Raw genomic sequence first — 25263 nt, forward strand, 5'->3', positions numbered from 1 at the left:
GTAGAATGGTGGTTGCCTGGTACTGGGTGGGTGGGTGGAACTAAAGAAAGGCTAGTATAAAGGTGTTATTTTGGGCACGAATGAGAAAATATGCACTTAATTCTGTTCTATTTAATTGGTCATTGTGATTGGATCCCTTTACAGGTCTTTATTTTTGTTTTTCAATTGCTTGGTAGAACTTATTGATATGTCTTGTTGCATTTTTTTAAAAACTGACCCACTGTGTATCTCTCTGGCTTTTCATTACAGTACTTCCCTGAATGGCACCAATGCTTCTTTTTCTGGTCCATGGGAAAATAAAGAGTTCAGTGCCATAGCCCTTGCTAACTGCTGTGACTTCTACACTGATGCTGTGTGTGCCTAAGGCCGGCCCATTTTCATAAATCTTGATTTTGACAGATTTTTGATGGTAAAGGTATTTAGGTGTTTAAGAATTTCCACTCTACAACTAAGTCACCATGATCTTTAACAGTAAATGTAAAAATTTCATTTTGGTTCACTGTATGCCAATAATGAAGTCAGCATTTGTCTTTCCACTGTTTGGCTAAGCCAAATAAGAAATCCTTTTTGGGCTCTGTTTGAGTTTATATGTGAAATAATAAATATTACCATACCAAAAAAATCTTGCAAATCTTGCTTCTAGTTACCATCTTAAAAATTATGTGATGCAGTCTGCTATAAATGTGATTTAGTATGTAATGTGTACTGTGGTGAAAAGCTGTATTTTTGGGGGTTCTGTGGATGAGCTAGGTTTATGGTACTAAAGGTACAAATGGAAGTTATATGAATATTTAATAATAAGTTTTTTCTGGTTGTCACACATGCAAACTCCTTAACATTACATAATAAACAAAAAGTATTTCCTGTATGCATACTTGGAATGTCTATTCCTTAAAGGCCCTTACTTTGTTTTAGTTTTCTGCTTTAGGACCATATTTGCTGCATGTTTACAGGGAATCTTTTAAAACAGTGGTTTTCAGTGGGATGTAGGTCAATTTTGCCTCCCAGGGGACATTGGGCAATGTCTAGAGACATTATTAGTCATCACAAGTGGGGCAGGGGGTGGGGGGGATGCTACTGACATCTGCTGGGTAGAGGCCAGGATTACTGCTAAACATGCACAGGTCAGCCCCCACAACAAAGAATTCTCTGGCCCCAAATGTCAACAGTGCAAAGATTGAAACACTCTGATTTAAATGTTTAATGTATTTCTTATATCTAATATTATTTATAATATTAATAATATTATAGCCTTAAGGAAGAGTTTCAAAAGGTTGCATGAATGTCCTCTTTACATTAATTCATTGGAACTAACAAATTTTTGGGTTTTTGTTGTTTTTTCCAATGTCCATAAATAGTTTCATTGGTACTCCACCATGCCCATTCATTTAGCTATAATTTATGGCTACTTTTGGACATGGTGAAGTTGCTGTGATAGAGACTATGCAAAGCTGCAAACATTTACTATCTGGTTCTTTACAGGAAACCCTGCCATAGAGGGTGAAGCCCTGGATACTAAAATGAGGCCTTAGACTTCTATGGCCAGTGTCTGGGTCTCTTTCTAGCCACCTCTTTCTTCTGGCTCTTCCCACCTGGCTCTTGCCTTCAGCTACAAGCTTCTGACTCTTTTGGCTGTCCCACATCTCATGTCCAGGAGAATTTGTCTCCTTTGGTTCTAACAGAACTTTTTGTGGTAGGTATGATGAGATCACTCCTCTCCCTCTTCATGTAAAACACAAGGAAATTCAGGTAGAGAGGTTAAGTATAGTTGCCTTTGGTTACAGAGCTAACAAGGATCTAAGCCAACCTGCTGTAGCGAAAGGACATGATTTAATAAGGCTTTCCATTATCTGGGTGAATTCTAGCGTTCCAATCTGTTTCTTCCACTTTCTCATGCCACCCATCCATGTATGTAATTACCACACAGAACTACTGACTCTCCCTAAGAAATCTATGCCTGAGTGCCTTTGAAAAAGGTACCTGACCTCTTGGAGCCTCTATGCTCACAGTTATACAAATCAAGGTAATAATGTCTTCATCAGAGGTTTGTGGAGATTAAATGTCTTAATGCTAAAGCACTTGGAACATAGAGATGTTTAAGGAATGTTCTCCTCTCTCTGTAGCTCCCTGGCTATCTTTCTTTTTCATATATCCCAACTTCAAGCCCAGTACTTTCTGCATAACTCTACCATGTATTTCTTTGTAACTTCGATGGCACCTGGCTCCATGTCCTATCCATGTCCCACTCCTCTCCTGGGACCAAACGTAGTCTCAGAAGGGTGGAGCCAGGAGCTGGAATAGGTCTGGCTGGTAGTTGCTGGGGTGGCATGAGGCATGTAGACAGGTACCCCATGACATGTTTAAAGTACACGTCCAAAGACCAGAACTGAAAAGCCAAGTCTGTATTCAGGTAATGGTACTGTCAATCTGGGAACAGGGGCAACTAGGTCATCTAATGGTTCTAATGCAAAGATTAGATTCTTATGATAAACATTTATCGTTAAAAAGAACATCATGATTTAGGAAATTTATTAGAAACCACCCATGTTACAGCTTACATTTTTCATTAGACTGAATAACTTCTACCAGTTTTACTTTTAAAAACTTCACTCTTGCTCCCAGAAAAGCAAAAGGCATATTTTAAAAGCCCCAAATTCACTTTCTTCTGTCTCAAGGCTCCTGTTTATTACATTTGTCAGTACACAGATTTACCTTGACAATAAAAATTCTTTCCATATATTTTAAGCAGGAATCAAAACAATATTGAAGTTGTTTTGTCAGATAGAACAGCAGTTTCTTGGTTGAAGTCATATTTCCACTTGTCAAGAGCTGTTGTTCCCTCGAGGGAAGTAAACACTGTTCATAGCGTTGAGGGCCTCACAAAGAAAAAATGGAGCAGGGAGCCCTCTTTTCCACGGTGACAAGACTAAGATTTGAATTATTCATTAAATGAAGGATATTTATTTATGGTTAACCTAACTCAGAGGATGATGCAGCATATTTCCCAAAGCAAATATTATCGTTCAGATATTTGACAGTTGAGAGCTCATGTATTTATGGTCCCAGAAGCAAATCTATGGCTCTGTGAATAGGAAAATTATCCCTCAAGTACATAGCTACAATTTATAAAATAAAAACCAATATTAATTTACTTCTTTAGAAGACTTTATAGACAACTTAAATGTTTAAAAGAATATTTTAAGGTAGCTAGGCAATGGAAGGCATTATCACTAGTCATATTTTTATAAAGGCAAAATACTCAGCTTCATTGCATAGCTGTATGCCACCCACTGGTGGCCACAACTTTTGTGAATTTGTTGCAAAACCATTTGGCTGCCTGGCCAGGCCTCTGGTGCTGTGGATGGACCACAGCCCATGGCACTGTTGAATCACTGAGATGTGTCTGGCTCAGTATCAGAATGCTGACTGAGTCTAGCAGTGCTTAACAAAGCCTTAGAAGGGGTGGAGAAAATGCTCTAAACAGCCACGTCACATAATAATCACACAAAATTTCACGTGATTACTATGACTAATAACAGCTAACATTTGCGAGTACTTCCTAATGCCAGGCACTGTGAGGTATACTATAGTCACAAAGCCACAGCCTCTGCTGCCATCTGGCCCCCCCAAACAGAGGGGTCCCCACATGTAATACTGACTTGGAGGAAGGATTGAAGCACCTGAAAAATAGCCAGAATGGAATACAGAGGCTCTGACTTCCCAAGAAGCTACCTGGAGGGGCTAGGTAATATAATCTACAAGTGGAGGGGAATTAATGTCTGGGGTGAGAGCACACCTTAGGCGATGAGAGACAGAGACAGAAAGAAGCGGGGATTGTTCACTTCTCCTGTGTGATAGTCGGTTATGAGAGGCAGTAGCTTCTTAAGTACTCTCTGGAGATGCCCTGGAAGATCAAGCAACCATCTTTGTTTGCAATGAAGCTATTGCAGCACATCTCTCATGTTTGTTTTCACTTTTTTCCTGCCTCACTTCCTTTTCCCTCACACTTTCTTCCTGGAATTCCACCCATCAATCAAGCGTTATACATAATCTTTCACTTCAAGCTTTGTTTTCTTAGGACCCTCAGTTAAAAAATACTGGTACCAAGGGTGGTCTTCAAGAGTAGCCCCTCGCTCTGGTCAGGTATCTGAGTTGGTTAGAGTGTCATCCCGATATGCCAAGGTTGTGGGTTCAATCCCCAGTCAGGGCACATATAAGTATCAACCAATGAATGCACAAATAAGTGGAACAACGAATCAATGTTTCTCTCTCTCTGAAAAAAATCAATAATAAAAAAAGAGTAGACCCTCAAAATAGGGTTTTGGAGTTGGATAGCTCACCTATCTGAAGGCGAAGGGAAGGTGTTCCTCATGGTAAGTAGGGTAATACATAATCACTGCTCTGCAGTGGCATGCATCGCAATTAGTAAAGCTTTCATCTCTGGTTAATTGGGATGAGGTGCAGGTGGAAGATAAGGCGCTGGGATACCAAGTAGATACTGTACTTGATTTGGTATGGGAGAAATGGTAATAATAAAAATTGGGGAATAGAACGGTTGCTTTTGACCGCGTCCGTAAGCCTTGCAAGAAGAAAACAATAGTTTGAAGCAGCCAATTGCCAATTTAGGAACACTGTGAAAGCCATTGGATTTCTATGGCAGCCATAAAGAAGACTCCCATCTCTTGTAGCAGTAAATTAGACACTGTTGAAAACTGGGTTCTGGATCCAGAGTGGCAGAGTTGCAAAAGAGATTGAATGCATAGCTTCAGCAGGTCTTCCATGTCAAAGTCTTTTCTGGATAGGAAAAAATGTGAGATCTTAAGACCTGGGCAAGAAATAATTTGGGTGCATGAGCCTGAGAACCTTAAGCTCACAATTGTCCCTAAATCTTCTTGGCCAGAAGAAGCTGTTCATTTCCTCTTGACAGAGGAAAACAGTTTTCCTTTGCCTGGAGACCATATATGAACTCACCTAAAATAGATTCATTGAAAGATAATTCTTGTTTTCCAAAAGACATACCTCCATCATCCTATTTTGCCTACAGCCTGATAACCAACGACAGAGCTCTGCATAGCCTGAGCAGGGAAGTATAGGTTCTGCTCCAAAAGGAATTAGCCTACAAAAGAACTGTAGGACCTGAGAATATGTGGGGGTCAGAATAATGTAAGGAGGAGCTTGAGAAAAGTCAAGCAGAGAGAGTCAAGTCTGAAGAGACTTTGGTTCTAGGTAAGATAAAAATAATCTCTGATGTTACATTCTCTTGAAGTTGTAGGTTGTAGGAAAATAACCCAGGAGTGAATCTCCCAACTAAACTGTTTAAACCTGTAATATTTCATTGATTCAATAATTCCATAGGAGGGTGTCTTTACTGACCTGCAAATGTATTCACAAATTGGGATTTTAGAGAACCAGTGGGAACAGGGCCACTTTGGTAAGCCACATGCCTGTATTGCTATGCATGAGGACTATCATCGTTTTGACTAATGAAGTGATCCACACAAGGGCTTTCATTGTGTTGGTAGGAGTTTGGGGCAGGTACACCAGTGATGGAGAGTAAGAGAAAAAAAGATAACAAAAATGGGAGATAGAATGGGACTTATCCATCAGCTAGAACCAATGGTCTTATTATGAGTTTCTTTGAAAAGAAGGTTTAGTTTTAGAAAGGTAAAAAGCTCTATATTTATGCACACAAAAAAACTTTGAGACCCTGGGATTATTCACTATATTCCAATACTCATGGAAAAAAATGTAGCCACAGAGCTGGAAAACAGGACAGTTTTTCTCTCCCTTTCTCCTCTGCCTCTGGGTGGCCTTGGGACCCCAAAGGCTCCAGATGACCACCATCATAACTCTAAGTGACTACTGTGTCTAGAGGAATGACAATCTCGCAGAGGGCACTGGTAGTAGAAGTGATAGCCCAACCTCTCATCAAGGTAGCTGGAACCAGAGAACTCAAGACACTTGGGAATGCTCACCAAAAATTAGATGAGAGTTTGGTATTAGATGCTGAGGTCCCAAGGTATGATAAACCAAATAATGGTCCTACAAAGATGTCTATGTTCTAATCCCTGGGATTTGTGAATGTTACCTTACATGGCAGAAGGGACTTTGCAGATGTGGTTAAAGGTAAGAACCTTGGGAGGGGGAGATCATCCTGGATTATCCCAGTGGGCCCAGTGTAATCAAATGAGTCCTTAAAAGTGGACCTTTCCTGGCTGTGTTCATAAACGAAGATAAAACAACAGAAGATGACTCAAAGAGATTCTACTTTGCTGGTTTTGTAGATGGAGGAAGAGGGCATGAAGCAAGGAATCTGAGTGGCCTAGAAGCTGGAAAAGGTAAGAAAAGGGATTCTCTCCTAGAGAGATAAGAAAGGAACGCAGCCCTGCTGACACCTGGATGTTAGCCCAATTAGACTTGTGTTGCACTTCTGACATACAAATTTGTAAGATAATCAGTTGTGTTGTCTCAAGCTACTAAGTTTGTGGTATTGATTATGGCAGCAAAAGAAAATAATATACAAGACCATTAATGTAGTGGATAAAAGATCTCGTAATTTTGGATTAATGTCAATATGATGAAAGGCATGCATTCTTAGGTCCTGAGCAGGACAATGCAAAATAAATATACTGCTAGACACACTGTAGTGAAACTTCTGATCTCCAAGCACAAGAACAAATTTTCAGTGGAAGAGAGCAACATTCAGTGGAATGACAAATTAACTGTGAAGACACAACAAGTAGCCTGACGACAAACTTATCAGCATAATTAGAGACTAAAATATAATGGAATAAGTTCTTCAAAGTACTGAGGAAAATAATGGTCAATCTAGAATTCTATCCTTTGCTAAGCTGAAAGAGAGCTAAAGGTATTTTTAGACAAAAGAAGACTGAGAACTTTCCATTCATATGCCCCTGAAAGAATGAATAGAGGGTGTATTCAGGAAGGTGATAATTCTACCGCATTTACTAATGCTCTTTTATGAATGGAGTCTCTCTTGGGAGAGTTCAAAAGAAAGGCTGAGGAGTCAGCTGACATATGGCTTATAAACATAAAGAAAAGCATTCAATTTTATAACAGGAAACATGCTTCTTCTACATTCATCACATACTGTTGAAAAATATTCTTAAAATGCTGGCTTGGAGGATGACAAATTATTAGCCAGTCCAGACAGGTGCCATCAGGGCCCTGTTCATGAGGATGCAGAATGGGAATGTCACATTATTAGAGATGATAAAAATTGACCTTTTGGAAATCCTCAGAGAGATATTAAAAAAGGGGAGGATCTGGAAGGTGATTGATTTTTTGCTGACTTCCCTCTCCATTTTATTTACTTTTTATTTTCAAAAGTTAAATGCATAAAAGAGACTCCATTCTGACCATTTTAACTGATATGAGAAATGTCCTCCCATAGTAAATAATTAGATAACTGGACAAAATATATGAAACGACTGTTCTCAGACATTACATAATAGTCAGTGAAGGACTGTGACCTCTGAGATAGTGGAGGCAAGAAGATGGACCCTAAATCAATCTTGTCTTAATATTGTGCTACCCAGAAAAGAGTCATATCCTTTGTGGCAAGCTCCTTGCAGAAGTAGGGCTCACTTGCTGTCTCTACTTTCTCACCTTCCATTTACCCGTTAACCAAGTACATTTTAATTGTCATCACAAACACTAATAAAGTGGTTTTAATAATTTAATAAAATGCTTTCACTAAAATGATCGATAAAAGCCTAATTATTAGATACTATGTGCACATATTTACCAGTCCTTATTTCATCTGGCAGAAAGATCCTTTAAACAACCTCTTCCTATTAAGTATATAGTATAGTAGTGTTAATTTCATGTTCATTGTTAACAAGTTCTCTAGAACATTTTCATTTTGCAAAACTAAAACTCCACTACCACTGAATAGCAACTCTTCTTCCTTTCTCCCCCCAACTCCTGGCAATCACAATTCTTCTTTCTGTTTCAATGAGTTTGACTATTTTAAACACCTCATAGAAGTAGAATCATACAGTATTTGCCCTTCTGTGACTGGCTTACTTCACTTAGCATAATGTCCTTGAGGTACATCCATGATAAAGCATAAAACAGATTTTCTTCTTTTTTAAGGCTATTAAAATAATATTCCATTGTATATGTTTACCACATTTTCTTAATTCACCCATCCACCCCCAGACATATCATGTGCTTCCATCTGGCTATCGTGAATAATGCTGCCAATGAACATGGGTGTGCAAGCTCCTTCTTTCTTGAAATTCGTCTTTGTTTCCATTACACCAAACTTTCTCCTCCCTCTCTGGCTGCCTGTTCTCTGCTGGCTTCAGTAGCTTTTGTTTCCCCACTTGCTCTTTATATGCTGAATATTTTCAAGGATTTTGTCCATGGCTTTTTCTCACTCTCCTGCTTATATCTTAATTAACAAAGCTAATTTGCAGGCTTAAATTGTTCTTCTAAGCCACTAGACCTACATTTCTAACAGTTTACTAAGCATTTCCATCTAATTATGTCCAAAATCAAACTCAAATCAACATGCATTTAGAACTTGTCTACTCTGCCAGCTCTAAGTTATGCTGCAGGTATTGATAAAAGATGAGCAACTTCACACTTCCTTCCTAAACATGCTCCTCCTCCTGCATTCCCTGTTTTGTAAATATCACCATTCCCAGTCACCCTGGAAAAGTCTTCTTTGTCACCCCACATCTCTTCACTGTTTATATCCTGTCAAATCTCTCACACATCTGTTTCCTCCTCTCTTTCTGTCTTGGATCATCACAGCTGCTTCCTAACTGGCCTTCAGTCCTTCTCTTGCACCACTACCACCAGCATGATGTTTTTGAAACACAAATCTGGCTGTGTTGATTCCTTGCTTAAAACTCTCCACGACTCTCCTGCCTATAGCACAATTTCGATCTTCTGGACATGGCATACAAGGCTTCTTGACATGATGTCTGAATACATGTCCAGTATTTCTTTTCACCACTCCCTATTTTCTAGAAACATCACATTATGCTGTTGTTTTCAAAATGCTAGGCTCACTCAAGCTTCCTTTCCATGCTGTTCTCCCTGCCAGAGGAATCCCTGTGATCCTCCTCTCTGATCCTCCTCCTCCATGTCCTCTTAGCAAACTTTTCCTCCATTTCAGTTCCTTCTTATCAATTCTCAGCAGCCACAGCTTGAGCCACAACTTTTCTGGAGTTCTGTTTCAATTTTCTAATCAAAGGCAGTGCGAAGTAGTGGAAATAAACCCACTTAAGTCAGGTGGCCCGGGACTTTACGTCCTGACTGTGTCACCTAGCTGTGAGGATGAGGAGTAACATCCCATTTCCGCAGAACCTGGGAGAAGGTGCTGAAGAAAGGGTGACAGTTGTTTTTCCCGTTGTGAAGTTCACTCAGACATACAGGCATCACCTCAAAGTCAATTTTTCTTTTGTTCCAAAGCAATGCTTCCTCTGTGCACGTCTCTTTCCATCAGTGGTCTTGTCATCTTTCAGCCAGCCATCAGGGCCACAAGCCTGTCATGCTAGACTTCTCATCATTCTTCATCTGCCCGTATTTAACCAGCTGCTAGATCCTGCCCTTTTTCTTTTCATCATCCACTGTCCTAGTCTTATATTTCATAGTTTCATATGTGGACAATTGTCATCGTCTTCTGGCTGGTCTCAAATACCACTTTATCAATGTCACTCCTTTGTGCCAATGCATCATTAGCTATGGAATAAAGTTTAAATTCCTTAGTATGTAATAAAGCCTTCCAAAGTCCGGTCCTAAGGTTGCCAGAATTGGGAAATAAAATTACAGGCTGCCCAGTTAATTTTGAATTTTAGATAAACAATTTTTTGTATGTCACATGTAATAGGTATTCATACTAATAAATTATTGTTTATCTGAAATTCAAATTTAACTGTGCACCCTGTATTTTTCAAACCCATTTGGTCCAAACTTCTCTCTGTGGTCCTAAACTCAATACTCTTCCTACTTCTCTGTCTCCTTCTAAATCTCTTCTGCCCACCGCTTCTATATATCTCTTTGGAGCAAGATGGTGGAAGAGTATGGAAACCTACTGACTCCCTCCCAAAAGCTTATTGAAATAACCAATAGAATATGGATATAGAGGAAATAATTTTTCATTACTGAAAACTGAGGTGGGAATCATCTATTCTGAAAACCTGGAGAAGTTTCTTCTAGCCACAGTGATGGGCTTGAATTGAAAAGAGCCAGTGAGGACTGAGTTGAGGGGGGACAACTTACCTAGAAAGCAAGTAGCAAAACTCCCTGGCTGACTCTACCACCCCTCCCTAACTTGGAGAGGGGCAAGGACAGTGCTGTTCTTGCAGAAAGGGGTGAACTGAGTTGAGGGGCCAGCCGAGAGGCCCACCACCGGAAGTACCTTCTGGCCTTTGTGGACCTCTGACACTGTACCCCACTGCTAGCCTGCAAAGACTGAAGTTTGCTAGTATGACAAGCATTAAGCAGAGAGGTGAATGCTGTGAGGATAGAGGCCCAGGGGTCCTTTGCCAGAGCATCTCAGCCATGCACAAAGTTCCTGGCTGCAGCTTAGGTTTCCTCCTCACAGTCCTAGCTGGTGATCTCAGGACTCATCACCTCCAGCTGCACCCAGCCTCACCTCCAGATTAGTCCAGACTGGCTGCTGTTTGCCCATACCCACCTCCTAGTGCTCTCCCCTGCCATCCCTGGTTTTCCAACTCCAGTTTGGCATTTTGAGCAACCCAAACCTGTCTGTCAGGAATGTCACTTCCATTGAAATAAACACTTAAAAAAATTTCTGTCTAAAGAGGCAGGACTATGGGCTGATTTTTAAATTCCCACTTCCTTCGTACTTTCCTCGGAGGGTAGTCCACCAAACTCTGACATAATCTGGGTTCAAACAAAAATCCCTCAGGGGAATATAATACCACACAAAAGTAATTCCAATAATTTGCTTACTTCAAAATATTTCCTCAAGGGACACCCCAGTCATCAGGACATAATTTGGTTAGTATTATAGTTTGATGAGGATAGACAGTGCTTTTCGAGGTGAGAGAGTGAACGGCAGCTAGCAGCAGAATGAAGAATTTTAGACTGAATTTCAGCTTATGAAAATGCAATAGGTCTCCCTTAAGAATAGCTAAATATAAAATAAATAAATCTTTCCTTCCTGGGGAATTAAATTCCATCGTCAAAGTTCTACAAGCAGTGGAGGGGGATGCCCATAAAAAAACCCACCCTTCTTCCCTGCCCAAATTAAGGATCAACTGAAAGACAAAAAGGTTGGTTAGACAGATATTCTTAAAATGTGATAAAATCTTAATTAGGAATCTAATTAAGAGGGTAAGGGGAATATAGTTGTTCTTTGCACTGTATTGCAACTTTTCCGAAGGTTTGAAGATAAATTTAAATTTATTTTTAATAAATAAAATTAGTAAGTTATCAATTTCAAAGAAATATTTAAAAATTAATTTAAAAAGAATATCAACTCCTTCCTTCCTTCCCTCCTTCTCCTTCTTTTTAATGATGAAAGCTTAGGTTGAAGAAAGGGCAGCACTTTCCCACCCAGAACAAAGAGCCCAGAACAACTTCAGGCCTCGCCCTACAGACAGTCTCTTTACTATATACACTAAAATATTTGCATCCTGAAATTACCCTTGGTTCCAAAAATGAGGAAGTTAGAGGCTAAGCCCTATATACCCTGTCTTTCTCCCAAACTCACCACTCACATGAGTCTCCTCCCAGCACATCCCAAATACAGTACCCAAGGAGGAGTGAGGGAGGAAACCTCTTTATAGCTGAAGACTCTCTACCTGGAAACACAAAGATTGAACATAAGTGTTATCCCTCAACAGCCTGGTTTGGAGAAGTCTCCTGTTTCTCAGTTGTTGGTGGGTTGCTCCAGGGGTTCCTCAGTCCTTGGTGGCGGCGGGGGGGGGGCACTGAGCCATGCAGTTGCCTGGGAATTTCTCTTCTCCAGTCTCTCCACCCACTAACACATGGGTTGTTCTCACCATGGCTGTGAATGCTCTTGCAGTTGCTGCTGCTTCTCAGCTACCTCCACATGCTGTCAACTCTCAGGCAAGCAACTCTGCACCAAGTATGGAGTCCAAACCACTGGGCTGTCTCCCTCAACCCAATTCCCACCCTGGATGGCCAACTTCTTTTCTATTTTTCAGCCTACATGGGAAAATTCTCCAGGGAAGTTAATCTGCTTGAGCAATAGCTAAGCCTTAGTCTCCTGCAGCTCCTGAGTTAATTGTGGATACTCCAGCTGACCAGGGGGTCAGTTCCATCTTCTTTCTTCCATCTGCCATGCTAGACCACCAAGAGCTGGGGGGTGAGTCTTCCCCTTCCTTTGACCTAGTCTTTTTCCCTTTCCCTTCTGCCAGCCATCTCCCCACTAGCATTGAGTAAGCACATTTTAATTAAGTATTTTAAAAAAAGTTTTCATAAAATTCTCATTTTATAAATGAGGAAAGTGATGCTCAGTGACATTAAGATGCTAACCTAAGCTCACCCAGCTAGGATGTGGTAGAGCCAGGGCTTACACACACTCTGACTCTATAGGTAAGCACCCTACATCTCAGTCAGTGAGGCATGCAGGGCACCACACACTGGTTTCTGGTCTCTTCTCCCACCACATCCCTCTCTGTCTTCCTGCGACTGCTAGTTAGTGTTCTGACTCACTAGTGCTTTCATTCTTCCACCCCTGTCCGTGCTATTTCCTAAGTCTGGAAGGACACTTTCTCATTCTTCAGCCGTAGAAATCTTACTCAGCTTTAAAGCTTATTCAGCTCAAGTATAAACTATTCTATCAGTTACAACTTCAGAAAACTCAGGAGGAATAACATTGAAGCTAATAAAATCATGAGTGAACATGGATTTGCTTACCAAATTCTACAATATTAAAAGAAGGGATATGTCATGGAGCTTTAGGAAGAGAGTTTTGGGGCACATAAGGGAAGATCACATAAAACAGTGAGCGGTAACCTGATGGAACTTCATTCAAGAGGTAATAAAGCTGGAAGATCACCAACCGACGTTTATTGAGCACTGACTCCAAGCCAGTCCCAGGAGATAAAATGAGGAGCTTACTGTTTAACTGGAGAAACGTGCGCTTAAGTACACACTCACGATACGATGTGACCTGTGCTGTAATTTGGTACTATGAAAGCGTTGGGTGAGTCTGATAAAGACATCAGGGAAAGTTTTATAAGTGATACTACACTTTCGATTGAAGAAGGAACAGGAACTTCTTAGATAAGTGGGAGCAGGGAGTGAGAAAGATATTGTGGGCAGGTGGAACAGCAGTGTAAAAGCACGGCAATGTGTGAGTTTGAGTTTGTGTGAGTTTGATATTACTAGAGCTAAGGTGAATGTGTGCAGGTGTGTAAGTCATGCACATATATGTGTGAGTGTGAGATAGTCATGAAGTGTAGATGGGTGAAGAGAGTGACAGGAAATAAGGCCAGGTAGGTGGTATAAGGTCTCATGAAGGGTTGATGTGTAATGTTAAGGAATTTAGCTTTTTACTCTCTAACTTTGAGAGATGCATTATCAGAGTTTCTTTTTGGAAAGATCATCTTGTTTGCACTGTGGCTGGTGAATTAGAGGGGGTTGAGTCTAGAGGCAGGGATTCCAACAAGAAGCCCGCTGCAGCAGTTCAAGTAAGAGATGATGAGGGCTGGTGTGGTGGACACTGTGGTGCCCTGCCCAGATCTTTCAGCAGGCTGGAGCCCCTATCCCCAGCAGTGACTGCGGATGCTTCTAATGGCTCACAGCTGCCCTTTACTTTAGAGAATTACCCACCATCGACTGTAGCCACCTAGTCTAGGAAGTTATGACTGCCCTCAGTCAATACCTGTTGGGGGGGAGTTACTAAAAAGATTGCCCCCCCTTGCTTCAAGGGGTGATAATTCTGCCGTGTGGTTAATGCTTCAGATTCCTTACCTGTGGATCAGGCCAGACTAAGCTTTACCTGAGGCCACATCCTTGTTAAGTAGGCTCTTTGCCTTTCCCTAGTCTGCTTCTCTCCCTCCCTTAAAGATTTCTCTTGAAACTCCCTCCCTCAATAGATCATGTGCACCCCAAATCCTCTTTAGACTCTGCTTCCAGGGAATCTGACCTAAGACAACCGGTAGTAACTGTTTATGAGGTTGGAGATCCCAATACACTGACCCAAGTAGAGTCAGTACAACTGACCACTAAGTAGATGAGTGAGGAGGGAGAGTAAAGGGAGAAAGGGATCTGAAGTGTGCTCTAATTCTAGCTTGAGTCTAAGAGGGCACTCACTGTCCATTTGGTGAAATATGGAATATTTCTGGGGTTGGCATAAGGGAGGAGATAAGTTAATTCAGTTTGGGACACGCTGGGTTGGAGATACCTGTAGGACACCCAGCACATCCAGGTAGAGGTGAAGAAGGCAGTTGGAGTTTGGAGGTTGGAACAGAAAGTCAGAACTGGAAATCTAGATTTGAGAGTCAACAGCAAATAAATGTCAGTCACAATAGACATATTACGTTCACAATCCTGTTCCATATAGGGGGAATTATAGGGTGCTATCCTGTTGCATTTGCCGGTAACATCAGGGAAGACAATTCAGTTCTCCAAACTGGTCCTTTTGATCCACTGTTAGAATTCTGAGCTGGATAATCTTGACCTTACCTTTAAAAACAACAACAACAACAACAACAAAACCTACAACAAACTTTGTTTCTATTGTGGGTCTGTGTCATCATTAGGGCCAAAGGTAGTAAAAGAATAATATAAAAATAACTAATTTTTGTACACAATAAGTTGTAGTCATATTACTGATGTATATTATGCCCAAATGCACAAAACACAAAAGTGTTTCCTACTTCTTTCAGAGCCAGAATTAACTGTTTGCCTAAGGCACTGTAATGAAGGCCCTTAGCATCCAGAATCTGAAGGAAAGACTGTTTTTACCCAATTAATTAACAGACATTAAACCTGGGTCTTTATGCTCTCTTCCTCAAAAGTAAAGAGACCTTTGGATACCTAACTCAACTTTTAGGATAGAGACCCACCAAAAGAAAATTATTTGGCAAAGTATGAGCTAAATTGTAACAAAGGCTGGGGAGTGAGTTTCCCAGCAGGTGCAGAGTTAGGTATGAAGCATGGGAGAAGAAAGAAAGGAACTAGTTCTCCTAACAATTCTTATGGAGTTCCTTATTGTTATATTTTGAGGTATGAAAGGAGAAATACACTTTTTATTCATTTAGTCATTGCTGAAGGCTTCACCTCCATCTACTTAGCATAACATATGGATAGTCTTGTGGCTCTGTATTAATCGGAACCACTATGTATTCCTTTGCCTTTTCATTTTAGCACTTCTCTAAAGGGTACTATAATTTTCCAGTGCCTAACTGGGGCAGTTCAGAGTTCAAGTAGACCACTGTGTATAAGAAAGATAGGCTCACTTCCTTACCATTCCTTATTCAGATTACCTCTTTGTTGTCAAAGCTAGTTGAGTTCCTGCTCTACAATCAACTCACCAAAATCTTTAATAGAAAATGTTTGGTCTAGTTCACTGTATCCTAATAACGCCCCCTTCCTCCCCCCCCCCCCCAAACAATACTGGAAATTGCCCATGGACCTTATCTGAACTTAGATTTGAAATAATAAATATTACCATGCCAAATAAATTATTAGCATTTTTGTTTCGGGTAGTCATTCTATAAAGTATATGATGTGAAGTGGCATATGGTACTCGTGGAGAAAAGCTCTGTTTCTGGAAATTTTGAGCTGAGATTTATGTGATTACTTAATGATTTGAAAGGTGTATTTGCCTAGCTGCTACACAACTCTTTAAATATTAATACAGAAACAAAATATGTCCTACTTACAAATTTCTAAGGGTTGCCCTGCTCCTTAAATGTCTTTACTATGTTTTAGTATTAAAGAGCCATATTTCCCCTGTTTTAATAAGAGATCATTTAATAGTTTTTCCCTTAATATTTTAAAAAGTTAGCTTTAAATAATGATTTTAAAAGGATATGCACTTACTGTGTGTACACTTAATGAACTCACCTCATCTTTGAATTCACCAAGATCAAAGAACACAGCACCAAAGCAAAGAATCTGTTGGTCTTCTTCCCCATCCTTACGCTTTCTCCTCCATGTCTACTAAACCTGACTCAGGAACAGTTTAATCTTCTTGGATTGTGAATTTATCCTAGGGTCCCAGAGGCAGTGGTTATAGTGGGTTTGGAATATGTCCCAATACCTGGGTTCTAATCCTAACTGCCACTTAACAACTTTTTAAAAATCTAGTTTAAAAAAAATTTTTTTTAAATTTATATTTAGGGAGCGGAAGGAAGAAAGAGGGAGAAACATCAATGTGTGGTTGCCTCTCACGCGCCCTCCACTGGGTACCTGGCCTGCAACCCAGGCATGTGCCCTAGACTGGGAGTCCAACCCGCCGCCCTTTGGTTTGCAGGCGGGCACTCAATCCAGAGACACACAGCCAAGTAATAGCTGTTTTAATAGCTGATAGTTACAAGATACTTAACCTCTCTGTAACTTAGTTTCCTCATCTTTAAAATGGGAATAAACTACACCTGTCCTACAGAGAAATAATGAGCTAATTCTTATAAAGCATATATAATAGTGTTAGCTACTGTTAGTATCTTGGAGCTCAGTCCAAGCCTAAGAATCAGTTTGTTGGACTTCTTTAAAAGTTTGGCCAACACATGTGAACAAGCAGGAAATTTGTGGAGAGGAAGGGCCGGCTTCCTAATTCTGACTCAGTCTTCCATTTAAAGTAAATCTGGGCACGGCTCTCCTCGCAAGGAACAATGGAACCCTAAAACCACCGCTTGCTAAACAGACTAAAAGTCTGGGAGGCATAGCGGGCGGGGACGGAACGAGGACACGACAGCCTCAGGCACAAGACAGCCACTCACCCGGGGTCCTTCCAGGAGAGGGACGGGAGTTGTCTAGACACGTCTGGATTGGGTGGGTAGAGCTGTCAGTCCTGGGAGGTACACCACAGGGACCAATAGCTTTCTGACTCCGCCTTCAGAGGGCGGGATAATTGGGGGTGTCCTTCAGGCGGGCGGGGCCTCTGCGCTGCTGGTACCTCAAGCTTGAAGCCTGCTGGAGTCTACTAAAGACTGTCCACGTGAGCAGGGTGAGCGCGAGAAAAGAGCATGAAAGGGGCCAGAGAAAGGGGTAGAAACGGGAACAATGGGAGCTACGACCGTCAAAGCTGAGAAATAGGAAGCCACGGGGAAGAAAGTTCGGGTGGGAGTAGAGCAGAGTCGGGAGATACGTGAAGAAGAAAGGTGGGAGGGGTGTGGGAGGAGCGGCGTGGTCAGCCCGAGGGGACGAGGAAAGGAAAGTGCAGGTGGGGCACTGAAGAGTAGGATAACCCACTGGAATATAGGATGCCCTAGGGATTCGTCCCAAGTGGTGCAGGAAAGCAGAGCCTGGGAGAGTCAGAAGTCAGCTGTCGCCTGGGCCCGTCTGATTACCAACTTAACCATCTTTCTGCATCAGTTGGCTTGCACAATTATGATGCGTGTAGAGGTTGTGTCTGGCTCTTTAACACGAGACTGCTAATAGGAATTTCCCTTGGTCCTTCCGAGTGAAACTGCCATTATTCTCAAAGGACTGGACCTAGACAGCCAGATCCGCAGATTAAACCTCTAAGTCACTGCCTTTACAGGATACTCTGGGTCCTTGGACACATTCTCTGACATAAACTTCTTGAAGACAGCTTCTACTGATTTACTGACGCGTTTTTGATGAGTTTTTTTTTCGTTGACTTTCATATCAGACTATTTTCTGTAGTAGTACGTCTTCCCATCCCACCTCTACCTGTCCGTTGATTTTTAGACAGGTAAAGCAGGTATGGGGCTTTTGAGATGCCTAGCAGGGACCCCTCATTTTTAGGTTAATAAAAACACAGACTCAGAAAGGTATATTGAGCCCTTAGTAAGCACCAAAGGCTATCCTTGTCTTTTTGTGATTGAGCACTAGCATTGGCCCACACTTCAAGACCTCATACATATCTCGACTTAGCCCTTCACCCTCTAAGAGGCTACTGAGACTGTCCAAAGTTAGTGCTCTCCCTTACTTCAGGAAGAATAAACTCAGCTTTGTGTTATCAGTAGGTTGTTTTGGTGACATTGTGATGGAACCAAAAGAATCACCTCAAAAAGTAGTGCAAAATAAAACCAGGAAGAGAGAAAAAGGGTAAGAACACTAAAAGATCAATTCAGGTCTACCATACAAATTATAAGAATTACAAAAAGAACGGAGAAAATTTCAAAGAAATAATTCAAGCAAATTTCCTAGAACTGATGGACATACATTTCCAGAAGGAATGCATGCTGGATCAAATGAGACATATCAAGGTTAAGATTGTAAAATTTCAGAAAAAAGTTGAGACTGAATACAGAGGGAGTTTTGGTTGCTTGCCCATTAGGATTATTGCCACAAGATGGCAGTAATGTCTCAAAGGCTCTGTGTGTGTTTCCATAAAATTACTTCATCTCTTTCCAAAGCATTAGAAGGAGGGTAGGCGCAGTTTGGATACATTCCATCTAGTCATGCTTTATTGAAGCACTCACACTGATTTTTTCCAAAGAGACTGCTAAAAGGTCACCTTACAATAATCAGCCTGAAAGAAGAAAAAAAGACTCAATTCTCATTGAGGAAATGGCTTCTATGGGTCTGAGGGGGGAGAAAGACTTTTGAGAGAAGACTGAGCTATAATTGTCTGTCATGGATGTGACTTCTGTCATGCAGGAATTCTACAAACCATTCTCACAAGTTTTATTGATGCCTATGCGCCAGAGACTGTGTGAGGCACCAGGAACACCCAGTTAAAAAAAAATCAGATATGGTCTTTGTCTTTTTGAAGCTTACATTCTGAGGGGAGAAATATCCAATAAACAACTTAAATTACATATATATCTGAGGAATTTGATAGAATTCAAGGTGGAAGTAAGCAGACTAGTTAGGAAGCTATTGCAGGTGTCCAGGCGGGAGATACAGATGAATTGGATTAGGGTGATGGTCGTGGGGGGAAAAAGTAGATGAATTCAAGATATACAGGGTGGAGCTCTGGCCGGGTAGCTCAGTTGGTTAGAGTGTCGTCCTGGTGCACAAAGTGCACCAAGGTTGCGTCTCCTGTCAGGGCACGTACAAGGAACAACCAATGGATGCATAAATAACTGGAACAACCAAGCAATGTCTCTCTCTCTCCCTACCCCACCCTTCATCTTTCTAAAATCATTAATAAAAAAAAATCAAAAGAAAAGATACAGGATGGGACAAAAGTAGGTTTACAGTTGTTAGTATGTGAAATGGTTTATTCTTGTATTATTATTCTGTATTATTAATTACTGTATTATTTTCCATACAAACGTAAACCCACTTTTGCCCCACCCTGTATTGGAGGTAGAATTAGCAGGATTTGGTCGTTGTCTGGACCTGGGTGGTCAGAGCATAACCTTTCTGGATTGAGCACGTGGCTGCGTGGATGGGTTACCGTTTTCTCAGGTGTAAGGGATGTGGAGAGAAAGGTTTTGGAGAAGGGGATGGTGAGTAAATCAAGAGTTCAGTGAAGAACATTAATTAAATTGTTCTTTCTCCCCATGCGTTTGAGTTCTGGTGGGTGTCACTGATCCAGGCTAGGATAAGGTTTGCTCTGATCCAGGTTAGGATGGGGTTTGCACTTGGCTTGGTGTGACATCTTTGGTTTAAACTGACCCACATTGGGCATTAAATTAAAAATTGCTGTTAATTCAGTCTCTTACAGAGCAGTAACAAAATCAGCTTTAATTTGCAGGGTTGTTTTTTTTTTTTTTTTCCTGAAGCGACCGTTTTGAGAGTTAAAGAGACCCATGTTTTTCAGTGTTTTCATTTGCAACCTAGAGGTTGGGTTCTGTACTGTGCCCATAGTCAACAATTACCTCAGTCACCTTCAACTATCTTTACTAGTAGAAGGAGCATTAACAAGAATGAATGATGAATAAGGCATCTGGAGACTTTCTGTCTTAGAAGGGCCTGGGTTCAAAGAATTCTTTTAAAAGTGGAGTTTTAAGAGGCAGGGAAGAAAGTCTGAAGAAGGGTCCCAGGGGGAAATTGTGGTGAATTCAGCCTTTCATCATCCTAGAGAATCAACCATTGTCTCCTTTTCATTTCCTTACCGGCGTTGGAGGGCACCAGTGACATTGTCGGGAAGGCTTGCTTCAGACTAATAATGTAGTCTCATAGGTATTGAGTAAATAAAGTGGTTTGGCTCTCATTACAGTAAGGGAGTAAGTGTGTTAATTTAGAAAAAATTAAGTTGGCTTCTGTGGTTAGATGAAAAAGGCTATATGATGAGACGGTTATGTTTATAAATGACCTCAGGGTGATAATCTGCCAGTGGAAAATTGGGTTAACTGTGTATGTTAATAGCAGTGAAGCAGTTTTCCTGAGCTGGTTCAAGCAGCCATCTCTGCACAGGGCAATCTTTGGGAGGATCGATCTAGGATGCAACCCTATCCAAAGTAGGGGATTGACTGAAGCCAAAGTAAATCCACTGCCCAGACCAGTAAAGTGACCCATATTGTACCAGTGTATAGTTCTGGGGATTCATTTAAGTAGAAAGGAGAATACATTTTTATTGTGTTTATTTTGTCATCTTGCTTGCAAATTTCTTTGGGCATGGTAGCCACAGAAATTCAGAGTGTAGCAGGAAACATTTTCTGTGGGTGTGGTAAGTAAGTAGTATATGTCTTTTTCACTGAGTAACCTCAGGTATTTCCAAAAGAGCATCTGAGAGTCACCCAACCTTTGCTGGGTATAGAAGATTTTTCAATACTTTTCTTGTACGAGGTTTCCGCAATGATACATAGAAAGTCATCCCTGCCATTCATTTCACTTGAAGCCTTCCTGATGGTTGACTACCTAATTCTCCAAATTCAGGGTCCCACACTGAAATAACTTGCTACTTCCACTTGTGGGGTTATTTCACGAACAGCATAGCGAGTGTTTTTTTAATTTGGCTGCCTATATCCAGATCCTGTGTATCTTTCTTGTTTGTAGAGAGCGACACTTCTACTCACTCATCCTCACATTGCAGACTGTTGCTAAGATTCATTCCTTAATGACTAGGAACTTTGCAAGAAGTGTGGTGTGTGTCTAGACATGTCTTTTGTTAACCCTTTGGCAAAAATCAGAGTACCAGACACTGATTCACTGAGAAAAAGTAAACTTCTAATATTGCATATTAGGCTTGTAATATGGTTATATACCTGCCCCTTCCAGGATATTGGGTCTGGACTATTGTATATAGGTATTTCCTTTGTAGTTTTAATAAGCACTTCAGTCCTTTAGAGAAGACTAAGGTAAAAGAATGAGAACCCCAGGGAAATTTCCCATAGAATTCCTAGAACACAAGTACCCTAAATATGGTGTTCTTTTATTTCTTTTTGTACCTTATGTGTCTGTTTTTAAAATTTTTTTATGTTTAATTATATTTTATTGATTATGCTATTACAGTTGTCCCAATTTTCCCCCCTTTGACCCCTCCACCTAGAACCCTCCACTCCCTCAGGCAATCCCTACACCATTGTTCGTGTCTGTGGCTCATACGTGTAGGTTCTTTGGCTACTCATTTCTTATACTGTATTTTACATTCCCCTGGCTATTCTGTAACTACCTATTTGCATTTCTTAATCCCCTCACCTCTTCACCCATCCCCCAATAGTCCACTCCCATCTAGCAACCATCAAAACACTCTCTGTATCCATAATTCTGTCTCGGTTCTTTTTTGCTTAGTTTGTTTTTTAGATTCAATTGTTGATAGATATGTATTTTTTGCCATTTTATTGTTCATAGTTTTGATTTTCTTAAATAAGTTCCTTTAATATTTCATATAATAATGGTTTGGAGATGATGAACTCCTTTTGCTTTTTTTCTCATCTGGGAAGCTCTCTGTCCTTTGATTCTAAATGATAGCTTTGTTGGGTAGAGCAATCGTGGTCATAGGTCCCTACTTTCCATGACTTTGAATATATCTTGCCAATCCCTTGTAGACTGCAAAGTTTCTTTTGAGAAATCAGCTGACAGTCTTATGGGAACGCCCCTGGAGGTAAATAACTTCTCTTTCTGCTTTTAAGATTCTCTCTTTATCTTTATACTTTGGCCTTTTAATTGTGATGTGTCATGGAGTGGGCCTCTTTGCATCCATCTGGTTTGGGGCTCTCTGTGCTTCCTGGACTTGCAAGTCTATTTCCTTTGCCAGATTAGGGGAGTTTTCTTTCATTAGTTTTTCAAATAGATTTCTAATTTCTTGCTCTTTCTCTTCTCCTTCTGGCACCCCATGATGCAAATGTTGGACCTCTTGAAATTGTTCCAGAGGCTGCTTATACTATCCTCACTTTTTTTGGATTCTTTTTTCTTCTCGTTGTTCTGATTGGTTGTTTTTTTGCTTCCTTGTGTTCCAAATCATTGATTTGATTCTCAGCTTCATCTACTTTACTGTTGTTTCCCTGTAAATTGTTCTTTATTTCAATTAGTGTATCCTTCATTTCTGACAGGGTCTTTTTTATGCTCACTAAGTTACTTGAGCATCGCTATAACCAGTGTTTTGAACTGTGCATCTGATAGATTGCTTACCTCCGTTTTGTTTAGTTCTTTTTCTGTAGTTTTGATCTGTTCTTTCATTTGGACCATATTTCTTTGTCTCCTCTTTTGTCAACCTTCCTGTGTTTGTTTCTATGTATTAGGTAGAGCTGCTTTGACTCCGTGTCTTGGTAGTGTGGCTTAATATAGTAGGTGTCTTGTAGTGTCCATCCAGCACAGTCTCCCCTATCACCCAAGCTGGATACTCGAAGTGCACCTTTCTTTTGGGCTGAGTACACCCTTTTCTGGTAGTTAAGCCTTGATTGCTGTTGTCAGGTCAATGGGAAGGATTTTCCCAGGCCAGTCAGCTGCAAGGATTGTCTGTGACCACTGACTACAACCACCACCCTCTGTGGAGGATCTGCTGGGTGGGGGCAGGGTGGTGGTACTCTAGATGTGGTCTGTACTTGTCAACTGGGTGTGCAGGCTCTGGGGTTTCCTGGGTGGTGCAGGCCAAGGTCAGCCCCCACCTGTGTTTTGCCTGGCACACCCTGCCTGAGATGTAAAGCAATCTGAGATGGCTACTACTTGTGCTGGACTTGGAGAATCCCAGGCAAAGCCATGCTGCGAATCTAGGCTGGCTGCTGCTAGTGCCAGGCCTGGGGCCACTTAACAAGTGGTACAGGGGCTACGGGCTCACTGAGGCCAGATGTTTGTTGTTTGAGAGGATTTAGGAAGTTGTGAAGCACAAGCCAAGACCAGCCATTCATATAGAAAAGCAGCTCGGGTAGTCTGGTAAGTTGGGTGGTACCGAGTCTCTGGGGATCTCCAGGGTGGGGAAAACAGTGTTAGCCAGATTGATGGATTCTCAGATATGGCACCAGCCTTCTGGCTTTGTGGCTTTGTGGGGATAGGGTTCAGAAAAGAGACAATGGCCTCTGCCCGCCTCTGTCTGGGAGAAAGCTGTCCTCCAGCTCTTAGCTTGATGCCAGATACTTCAGTTTCTCCCTGTATGTCACTGGTGCCTTTCAAGCTGCTATCCTGGTGCTGGAGCTCAGAGGGAGTGAGTGTGAGTAAATTCGTGTGTGGGTTCTTTAAGAGGAACTGCTTGGGACTCCAGAAGTTTCTTCCACTGACTCAGGCTCCAGTGGTTTTTACAGCCAGAAATTATGGGGGCTTATCTTCCTGGCACTGGCCCTGGGCATGGGGGCCTGGTGTGGGGCTGGGACTCCACTCCTGAGATGTCTGTCCTGAATTTTTATCTGCCACATGTACCTGTAGGACCAGCCCCTTCCCTATCTGTGCAGCTCCTACTGGTAAGTCTGGGTGGACATGGTGTCTTTAATTCCGTAGTTATCAAACTTCCATTTAAGTAAATTTCTGATGGTTCTGAGTGATGATTGTTCTATATTTTATTTGTAGTTTTGATATGGTTGTGCGAGGAGGCAAGCTGTGTTTACCTATGCGGCCAGTAGGTAAATGTAGTAAATATGGTTTACCTACTGCCCATATGGTAGTAAATATGGTTTTCTTTTGGTCCAGTCTAATTTGTTCCTGGAAACATTACCTGAATATCAATAACTATTTTTAAATTAGCCTAACTTTCCAGTAAGTATGTTCCAGAAGCCACCATGATAAGGATGTTAAGAAATCCCTTCAGTGTACTTGTCCTGCCATCCAGTCCTAATCTTGGGAGAAGTTTGGGGAGTACTAGTCCACAAACTTTAGGGTGCCTAAGGGATCTCATACCTTCAGGGTACACCCTTTGGGCAAAAGGTTTTCTTTAGTCTTGTGTTATCTATTAGGTGAATTCCAGTGGGACAGTTTAGTTCTAGGTCATCTGAGCATTTCTTTTTCCTTAAAAGAATTCCAGAGCATTCCACTTTGGCTGAGAATACCTGAAGCTTAATTGAAATAAATTCAGAGCTTTCTTGGAATAGCTGTGGGTTAGAATATTTTCACCCCACCCCCACATCTGTCAGCCTGCAGTCTTCTGAAGCTTTCCTGAGGTGCAAATGTGGGTTATTTAAGGACTATGTACTCCCCAGGGATGCCAAAATATTTAGACCCTATTTTAACAGTGCTTGTGCTATACAAGTAGTATGTCTTTAAATCTACCAGTTAAATTTTACTTTAGCAGAAAGAGTAAACAAGCATCACTATGTACCTACCATTACTTAGACCAATATTTCTGCTATCTAAAATGAAATTTAATTCTTGCTTGATATGCCAACAGTATCAATGATATGATAAGACTCAGATGTGATTGGAGGAAATACTTTAAGAAAATATGTTGGAATAATATCTTTGAAAGTTTACGAATTTCCTTCTCATCTGATATGTATTGAGGAAGATACTGCTTTTCATGGATTCTGGCCATGTTGGAAAACTGATCTGAAGGCATCTGACACCTATATCAGGCTCATTTCGAGGCAATTTCTCTTCTCTATTTTAGAGTCTCAGTTTCTCTGGAACCCACACCCACAAAAATATATGCCAATAAAATGGCTCTGTGTGTTATAAAAGGGTATTCTGATGAAACATTCTTAGACTGCTACAAGAGAGGAAGTTATGGTGCAATATTTTCAGGTTTCTGCGATGGAAAATTCTGATGGTTGCATCATCCTTTTATAGGCCAAGTAATCAGTGTCATATGATCTGGTCATAATCTGGTCAGCCTCT

At 41.1% G+C, this 25263-nt stretch overlaps 1 protein-coding gene across 2 annotated transcripts in view; it reads left to right on the forward strand.

The window, feature by feature from the left end:
• SLC28A2 (solute carrier family 28 member 2) overlaps positions 1-25263 on the forward strand; it is a 71678-nt gene that overhangs the window by 41174 nt on the left and 5241 nt on the right. Inside the window, exon 18 of one of the 2 annotated variants that reach the window (XR_006656593.2) lies at positions 6285-6338. Coding sequence is in view for 1 of the 2 variants with exons in the window: in XM_024568161.3 (XP_024423929.2) it covers positions 250-364 (115 nt within the window). In the remaining variant the exon portion in view is untranslated. Of the gene's footprint in view, positions 1-249; positions 861-6284; positions 6339-25263 lie in introns of those variants that run through there. The other variant, XM_024568161.3, reaches the window with a different exon arrangement.

This window comes from Desmodus rotundus, chromosome 7 (assembly GCF_022682495.2).
Source record: "Desmodus rotundus isolate HL8 chromosome 7, HLdesRot8A.1, whole genome shotgun sequence".
In the NCBI taxonomy this organism is placed as follows: Eukaryota; Metazoa; Chordata; class Mammalia; order Chiroptera; family Phyllostomidae; genus Desmodus; species Desmodus rotundus.